Source organism: Anarhichas minor, unplaced genomic scaffold (genome assembly GCF_050575085.1).
Source record: "Anarhichas minor isolate MPS153535 unplaced genomic scaffold, ASM5057508v1 ptg000010l, whole genome shotgun sequence".
Classification (NCBI taxonomy): domain Eukaryota; kingdom Metazoa; phylum Chordata; class Actinopteri; order Perciformes; family Anarhichadidae; genus Anarhichas; species Anarhichas minor.
In genome coordinates this window covers 4,372,734-4,382,399 of record NW_027466456.1, presented here as the reverse complement: position 1 = coordinate 4,382,399, position 9,666 = coordinate 4,372,734, and the positions used below count along the sequence as shown (strand labels likewise).

Below are 9,666 nucleotides of genomic sequence, written 5' to 3'. Positions count from 1 at the left end.
GTCTGTCCTTTAGCTGCAGCCTGTTTATTCAGGTCTCACGTTGTCTGCTTTGGGGACGTTTCAAGCGGTTGTTAAATGTAAGCCTGTGCTGCTAATACCTGCTGCACCCGCTCATGATTTGTGCTTAATTGAGTTTTGTCACTTCTCTGGTTAATTCTTTTGAGGCTACACGAGGAAGACATTTGTATTTATTATTAATAATCAGTTGTATGCACAAACAGCATAATGGTTTGGACATAAGGGGTCTTGCTGCTGACGTTGTCCCACTTGTGTATAACTTGACATTCAATGCAATCTGTAGCCAAGAGATGTTCTTTATTTTAACAATATTGCCATACACCATCAACCCCCCCCCCCCCCCCCCCCCCTTATTATAATGTAATAACAGGTCTAATTGATGGAGTCTCACCCAAAGTGAATGCAAAAGAGATTTTAAGAGTGAAATAGAGGTTTGTTTGTAAGTTGCCAGACGGAATGTGATTTTGACACGTGTGGTAATGAAGGAGACTGTGGGAGAGAACCAGTGTCTCCTTTGCAAAGTAAATCATGCAGCTTTTAAGTAGGGCTGTGCAATATGGCCAAAATCCTCCATATTGGTAATTTCATCTCTATAACGATATAGCAGGTTTTTTGTTAGTTCACTAAATAAGTAGTCATCAATGAGTGACTTCTTGCGACGGACTTGGCGAAGTTAGTGGAAGGATACACGTGTAACTACGTAAAAATAAGTTGTTCACAAAGGGTATGTACAAAATACATTCTGTATGGAGTCAGAGATGTCCTCAACTCAAATGAATATCTGTTATTGTCAGGAATTTATTTAATTATTTTCCTGGAAACCCCAAAAATCAAAGATTAAAGATATTTCCTCCACTCTGTGGTAGGAGTCATGTGCCTGTGTATTCCCATTGTAAGTATTCAAACTCTTTTTAGATGTTTTGAATTTGGAGTTGTCAAGGGATTAGGCTAAATCATTTAAATAATTTTAAAGGTAAACTATGCAAGATTGCACAATGTATAGACTCATGCAAAAGCAATCCTTCTCAATCATCATTTATGACCCGATAGAAGTGTTTGGTGGTGTCTGTATCTGCAGAGTCACAGTGGTAAGCTACAATTCCTGCATAGTACTTACATTTACTTACTATACCATCATTCATATATATATATATGCATGCTGTTATATAAATGACTATTATGTAAATGTGGCCTCGTTTCCAGCGTATCATGGATCTGCCTAACGGCACTTTTAACTAATTGCTGCTTCAATAGCCGTGTTTGATCGTCATGACCACAGCAGCTAATAAATTATTGCATTGCTGGCCATAAACAAAAATGTTATGGACCAAGGCTCCGTTTTCTTTGACGGTGTGTTTGGAGTTTGTCTTTGAGTCAGCGGGACGGGCTGTTTGCTCGGCCAGCAGCACTGCTGCCATCAGGGCTGTTAAGCAAAGAGCCGGTAACCGGCTGCGGTGCTGCGGACACACAAACGCACTGAAAGAAACCACAGATGGGAGAAAGAAGAGGGCAGTAAGCTACCGTCTCTGTACCTGCTGCAATGGTTTTACTCTTGGTCTCTGGAGCATGCACAGGCCTTCAGTCTGCCCAAAGGCTTCACAGCATTGTAGCAGTTAGTGTCACTGACACTCATCTTGGTGTCTGGGTTATGAATGAAGAGAGGACTACTATGTATGTAAAAAAAAGAATGATAAACTTAAAGATTGATTTGTTTTAATCTTTTTTTTTTTTATGTGATATATTTATTCAACACAATGTTGCCCCCAAGGTTATTGGAATATTAGATGATTCAAACACACTGTGGCCACAGTATGGAGGGAGGTGACTATTTCTGCCTACACAGGAAAACCAAACAAATACATCATCATACTTCTCTGTTTCCATCTGGAGCCAGTCAGGGGTTAAACCCCATGCTGTCTTTTTTATTGTCTGCAGGTTTATCTCTTTAAACAAACAAAATAAAAAGATTTCATCTGGAGCAATACATGTTTTCAACTGCATTTCGTGTATGAAAAAACGGAGGGTAACACGTGAATCCAAATAATGTAGTCCAGACTGCAACTAATGGTTAACGGATGTACATTAGCACCAAGTACTTTGACATCAAATCAAACACACAGAGGAGAACTGAAGTAGCTTCAGACACACACACACACACAACAAAGCGTGCTGTGAACTTGTACATGAATGGAATCTATTGAAACACCATTAACTTTTTTTATGGGAGTGCTTTATTCAGTGCATTTTCATCTTGCCCGCCTGCAAAATGTCATTACTCTTCTACTCTGGACTGCAGCCCTAACATTCAGATAAGTGAGCGACATGGCAAATGTAGAGTGTGTACACTTTTAAATAGTGCTTCTTTGAAATCAACACGCAAGCACTGTTAATTCACACAAATAGAGCTGTTAAAGTTAGAACTTCAGCCGGGATATTTGAAGCGAAATGAAGAATTCGTTTTTTTAGTCAATCAATCTGTACAGTAGATACACCTTTCAGTCAGTCGGACATGTATTGTCTTGGTGGAGAGTAGTTTCTGTGTCCTCTTGAGGTGATTTTGCGAGGTGGAGCAGGGAAGGACGGGGACGACACCCCTGGGACCTGCTGCTCCTCCTCATCTGAGGCCGCTCTGGTAGGAATGGGCTTCAGCAGGGGAGCTCCAGGAAGGGATGAATAGGTGGGCAGATTTCCAGGGAGGATAAGGGGAGCGAGGAGACCAGACCCGGCACTACCGGACGTGTTCAAATACGAATAGCCTCTCATGGTGTGGAGGGCGTACGCGGGGATGAAGACGGGGAGAGGAGGTTGGTGTCTTGGCATGACGGAAGAGTCTATGCCACCCCAGTAGTAGTCCCTCTGCAGGGACGGGTGGTATGTGCCAGTGGCAGTGATAGGCTGGGTGCTGCTGTGGACGTGGTGCTGCGGCTGGTTACTCTGGTGGGCAGTGTAGGCCGCAGGGTGGACCAGGCCGAAGCGCAGCTTGATGGCCATTAACTCGGTGCTAAGCCGGCTGTTTTCTTCTTTCAGGGCGGTGAGATGAGTCTCCAGCACGTAGTCGTTCATCCTCCTCTTCTCCCGGGACCGCTTGGCCGCCTCGTTGTTCTTGAGGCGTTTCTCCCAGTAGAGGGCGTCCTTCTTCTCCTCGGGTATGAACTCCCTTTTGCGTCGGTGGCCCCTATGCACCAGTTCCTCTTCCACTTGTAAAATGTGGTCGTCTTGGTCTCCGTGAAAAGGTGACGACAAGGACTCCATGGTAGAGCAATAATGAATAACAGAGACCTGAAATCAAGAGGAATAGAGGAGAGGTTTTAGTCTTGTGTGGGAGGTTGAGTAATACAGTTGCTTCTTTATTGTGTGACGGCTTATCTGATTTGAGTTTTACCTTATCTTATCTTGGTTTGTCTTCGGTGAAAGCACTATAGTGTTTCTGAATGCGGTGGCGACTGGAGTCTGTGAGACCGCTGACAATCTTTCTACACCTGATATCCACATCTGTCTGCTGTGGGTCACGTTGAAGTTTATTCCGTGTAACCGCAACAATACAAATACTGCAACTGAGTTGGTTTGGAATGGCATTGAAAAAAAATGAAATGCTGAATATAGTATCTTAGATTATCGGAATATTTAGAATATGTACCCTGATTTGTGATTTTACACCCACTTATGTTTGCCATGTAAAGCACCAAAGGACGCCAGTCTACCACAAAACCAGTAACGGGGTATAAGGCGGCGCTTCTTTTCTCTCCGAAAAGCTGCGGAGGCCACTACTCTGTTGCACCTAATAACTCTGTCTAGCACCTCCAGCGCTCAAACCCCCTTTCTGACCTCGGCTCGCCTACCTGTCTAGACCACATGGGAACATGTGACGGGGGGAAAGTAGCAGACATAGAAGAATGCGTTTGATAATCAATATGCTGTTATATACAGTTGTTTACAGCCGTGAATTCATGCAGCAATAATCAAACCTATAGTTCGTCTTTGTTTCAAACAGCAGCTACTGCACTGATCTGCACCACAGGCTGCTGAGAGCTCAATTTGGACTGATTAGTCTCATCCATAACAGTGACTTCGCTGTCCCTGTTTTTGCAAAGTATATAAAAAATTATTTGTGGAAATTAATACATTCCTTGATATTACAGAATGTTTAGGTCTTTTGTAGAGGAAATTATATACTGTAGCTATTCACCATCAAGCCCATTCTTTATTGGAGTTTGAGTCTGACAATGCTTTGTTTCTCGCTCTATCTCCCCCATCTTCCTCTCTGATGGACCAGCTACGTCTCTTCTTCATCTCTTTTATCTACTTGCATCACACAACTCTTCTTCATTGCGGGGGAAAAAGAGGCAGAGAGTAAAGGGCTTGTCCATTTGTTTGAATAAGGCCGAAGGTAAAATCGAACAGGAAGATATTTTTGATTACCAGTCTGAGAGGAATGCTGTCGGCTTTTAATATAGGGTCTTTCAGTCGCGTGGGTTTGTGGGTGGTTTAATGGGAAGCTGTGCGAGGAAGATGCACATTGTGTTGAAACCACAGCCACTGTGCGTGCAATCATATACCCACACAGACTGGTGCGCACACATCGCGCTGACACACGCCTTTCAACCCATTGATGTTTCCCCTGCACCTTATTCTTGTGAACAAACACCATAGCAGACAAGTCAATTTCTAATCGAACATCATACATGCTTGCAGCTAAGTGCGACACCTTTTTTATAAATGTTCACTCTGGATTTCACACAAGAGGAACCGAAGCAGAAACCATAACTTCACAGTCTATTACCTCTAAAATGATCATGCAGTGTCTTGTTTAGTTAGTCAGTTCTCATTTTTATTTCTGTCGTTCACACTACGAGCAACTTCTCAGCATATTCACTAAACCAATCTAGTCTTGTGCCAGTCAGGCAGAACCAGAGGCATCAAAACAAAAGTTGCAAAGAGGCCTTGAGCCCTGTGTGCGGTGGTGAGAGCGCACATCAGGTTATAAATATTCAAGCCTGTGCCCAGTGAGAACGTAGAGCCGAAGCCCCGGTGTGTTTGTTTGTTGTGTGAGAACACGCACACCTGCATACGTGTGTGTGTGTGTGTGTGAGAGAGACACAAAGACTACTAAGCGTTGTATGCTCTGTGCTAGCAAACCCAAAAAAAGCAACAGCAGGAAGACTGAACACAATAATCACACAGGGAGACAGAGAGAGAGAGAGCATATGAAAAAAAGGGAGGGTTCCTGAGTGAAATCTCTCTTGAGGCCGAGCCCGCTGTGCTCACTACTCTGCTGCACATTTGCACCTGTTTCTTATTGACTAATTATAGCCAGCCTGCTTTTTAGTAAGGAACTCTCGAACTTCTTCTTTTTTTCTTCTATCCGTTTTCTCTTACTCTACCATCTGCTGTTGTGTTGCTGTGCACCCTGGCAGCTATTGTTAAAATAACTATACCTCCTCTACTGTAGAGAAACTGGTCAGTCCGTACTTTGTGGCTTTCCACCTCGCATGTTTTTTTCGTAAACTGCCACTGTGGAAATTTGAGTGAATGAATGCTCTCTTGGGGGAATAAAATAATTTGCCGCTGTTCTTGGCTTGAATTGTCCGTTAACGGATGAATTCCTTGATGGGCAGCGCTTTTAACTCACAACACCATCTTATATGTGTTTTTAAATGGAAAGCCCCACAAAACCACAGAATTCACTTTTTTAAAACTGATTACTAAAGATGGAAATTAAACTGAGATCTAAGTATTTATGGCATCAAGAAAAGAGGAAACAAATGTATGAAATGTTTGTAACACTTTCTATGGCACCTATGTCTATAATGCATTATAAACAGCTTAAAGTTCTAAAGCTCATTCATATTCATAAGGCATAATAACAGTAATCAAAACACAGTATAAAGCATTTTGAAATGACTTATAAAGTCAAGTATTAAAATACTTTATACTTGCTGGTAACGCACTGATATTTGTTTGTGTATTATAGTTCCCATATTCTTTTATTATACATTATAATAATATGTTATAAGTTGCTCTCAGTGGTAAAAATGAATAATTTCATCTTGTAGGGCCTCCGTCCTTTAGTCTGACTAGTTGACTAATCGGTTAGTTTGGTCTGAGTCATTTTTAATGACTTATTTCCAAGAATCTTTGGTTACCAGCTCATCTCTGATAACCTTGTCTTGACCTACTTCACAAAAAATGCTGTATAATGTGTTATGATTGTTGTTATAAAGCATTATGAGTGCTTTAAACTATAATTATACACTGCTATAATCAAATAATAACTAATTATAAGTATGCTTATAATGCATTAAAGGCATGGGCGAGTGTTTTACCATCATTCTATATAGTATGATGCTTTAAAGGGATATTCCCCAATAATCTATATGGTTACATGTTTACTTTGTTTTTTGGAAACTCTGGATTGCACTTCAAACCATAGATGTGATGTATTGAAAGCTCTAGATATGAACGTACCTGTCAGACGGTGTGAGAATGGTTGTGCAATTTCGAGTAAGCCGCATTCCTTGAAATAATGAAATTACTCTCATAGAGTTAAGAAGGAGGACCTCTGTTTCTCAGTTTGAATACACGAGGCTGCTGCAGCCGATAAACAGAATCACAGTTTCTCATGTGGTGTTTGCAGCCCATCTCAATCTTTGTACACGTGTGTTGTGCAACCAGGACCAAAAAATATCCTGTAAAATAAAATATCTTTCATAATAATTCATACTGAGTGACCAAAACAGTAGAAACGCATACCTACAATACAATAGCACGGAATCGTGACCTCGAGGGGCAGGGCCTTGAACTTGACTTGGACAATATTTGCAGGTTAAGCTGCAGCTAAGAAGACCGTCATTTTTAATTTTTTTTAATATATATTTTTTTATTTAATTTAATTTATTTAAATGGTGATTTATTAATTATTTAACTAATTTTTTTTATTTTTTTTAAATTGTGATTTGTATATATTTGTGTTAAATATTGTTTGTATGTGCAAAAATCCTTGTTTATGGTAACTCGTGTATGATTAAAAAGTTGACACGATCATCTTTCTGAAGGATTTTTTGCAGACCTGTTACACTAAAGAACATCATTCTACTTTTGTAGTGTAAAAATTCCCCCGTGTTGGGGGCTACTTCTGGTATCATCAAGCTATGCAGGGATTTAATCCCAAAAGTTCAATAATGACCATTAGAATCACACTGTTCTAATTGGTTTCACAAGTTAGTTACTTTAGTTACAGCTTTGGCCAATTTATAAAAACATTATCAACATTTGACTTGAAGGACTTTTGCAATATGAACTCACCATGTCCAAAACTGTCCTAAGTTATCTTGATATTTACAAGGTACTAACACTTCCTCTTCCTCAAACTCATACTAAACAGATAATATAGAGTAACACGTTCTGCTAATCTATTCTGAATTGATTGATTTTGTTTTGATAACCTCTGTATTAAAAACTGAAAAGCCTGGTCTCTTATTCCTGTATTTTGGCAACATGAAAAATGTTTGACGTTGACTAAAACTTTAGCGAGTTGACCACCGATTTTACAGCACACAACATTGAGTGGTGGTGCGATCAGCACAAGAGAATGGTAGTATATGTGTATTAAAAAAAACGCCTACTCTTTGGTCACTAACGGCTAAACCATTTACTCCCTTTTATCTGGTGACCGTTTACATACATGGTCCAAACCGCTCTAGATGTGAAAATGAACTGGAGGCCTTACCTTCAACTGCAGTGTGCAGAAAGTCCGCGACCTAATTCAGCGTTATCTCTCTCTCACCCGGCGATAAACACACAACTCAGAGCAGTGAACTCTCCTTTGAGACGGGCGTCATGAGATTGATGCACATACGAGCAGAGGGGGGCTCATCATGTCTTGTTGCTCTCAGTCCGATCTCCTTCTTTGCTGTCTCTGTTGTCACATGCAAAGTGTGTGACTGGCCCCCTTGATCTTGATAGTGTTGTGGTGTCATAGGCTTTCCTACACAGAGTTCTCACCTGTTCCATGCTGTCAGTTTCAAACAGACGCGTTTTGAATGCTAAAATTGCAAAGGGTGTGCACTTAACACCCCCAGAGTATAGTAATACACCATTATTTAATGAAGTAAATCCACGCATTTTGTTTTGTCTCTGCAGTGTGTTTCTGTACCGTCGCTGCATTATGACGTGTTTTGGTTTCAATTACACGTTTTAAACACACACGTTTACATGTCCGGTGCTTACCTGATGCTTCTCTCCAGAAACAACTTAAACTTAGCAGCAGTACAAGAGATGCGTCTTTCAGATATTTACGGTGAAGCGTAACTGAGACGAGTAAAGTGAAGTGATAGTCTGATCATTTGTTCTGTACGTGTTAAATAAATCTTTGGCACCTCAGATTCGCAGAAAAAAAAAAAGAGAAGTGTTTGTCACTTATCAGCGGAGATGTCAAAGTTGCAACTAACTGTCTACATTTGATATCTTCTCACTGATCTGCTTTTTAAAACGCACCATAGAACCACTTCTTATATATTAAAGAAAATTGTGTTGGCATTATAGGATACTTTTACCTCAACCCCCGTTTCTATGTATAGACATTGTCACATGTAGACCAGTAAGCTGTTTGCTTCCTGTTGTGATGCGCTTAACGTATTAATGTTAGAAGAAAATAGAGGTCCAAATTTTTTTATTATCTAAATTTTCAAAAAAAAATCCTAAATCTTCCTCACATTCCTCATCTCCTGTTGCAAAGTTCCTACATCAGCAAAACACATTCAATTGATTTTAGTTTGGGAAAACAAGTTCAAGGTCTGTTATTTTTTACAAACGCTTGTGCACAAAACCTAACGAGGTTAGAAATATTCCTTACATTACAGTCATTTAGCAGTCGCTTTTATCCAAAGCGACTTGTGTATTCAACATAGGTATTCAAGAGAACTACTAGTCACCAGAAGTCATAAGTGCATCATAAGAGCATAAACCAGAGCAAAAGTACAGAAACAAACAAATACAATAAGTGCAACAGACTAATATGAATACAATAAGTGCTCAGGGTAGTACTTCTTGAAGGTTCAAACGTTGTCATCAGTGCAACAGATGATATTAAATACAAATTGTTCAAAAAATGATTGGATTCGACACCAACTTGTTTTAACTCTGCCTTTGTTACTGAATAAAAATCCAGGATGTGCTACCTCTTCACTTTATTTCATTTTGTTCAAACTTATGTTTTCCAGTGTTTACTTTATTCACCTCTTAATAATAGCATGTTGGCATCTTGCCCCACAATAACAACATGCATAGATATGGGAGAGGCAGAAATGACACAACTATATTTTTAGGAAACAATAGCCCTCTGATTGGAGTCTCCACCAATGTTGTGTTGTAGCGCCCTCTGCTGGTGGCATCGGGAACATCGGGACCACCTGTTACGAGGCCATTACAGAATATGGTTCAGAGATGACATGACAACCAGGAGGAATAAAAACGTTTCAGACAACTCTTTTGTCACCACAGCAATAAACAATAAACACAGCCAAAGCACCATATATGAAGCATATCTTTAGCCTACTTTACAAAAACGTTCATGAAAAGTGAAACTTTTTTGAAGCAGGCTCAAGATGATTGGCTTGTGAAAATCCACCTGCCTGCTAGTACCGTTTTATT

The 9,666-nt window shown here is 40.2% G+C and overlaps 1 protein-coding gene across 1 annotated transcript; it reads right to left on the bottom strand.

The window, feature by feature from the left end:
• Positions 1-1,764: 1,764 nt before the first annotated feature.
• Positions 1,765-7,889, bottom strand: LOC142946939 (uncharacterized). The gene is made up of 2 exons (XM_076088571.1): positions 7,745-7,889; positions 1,765-3,297 (listed from the first exon to the last, which is right to left on the bottom strand). Exon 2 carries the CDS (start codon positions 3,268-3,270, stop codon positions 2,518-2,520), a length of 753 nt encoding a protein of 250 aa, XP_075944686.1. The 5' UTR covers positions 3,271-3,297; positions 7,745-7,889; the 3' UTR covers positions 1,765-2,517.
• Positions 7,890-9,666: the final 1,777 nt, after the last annotated feature.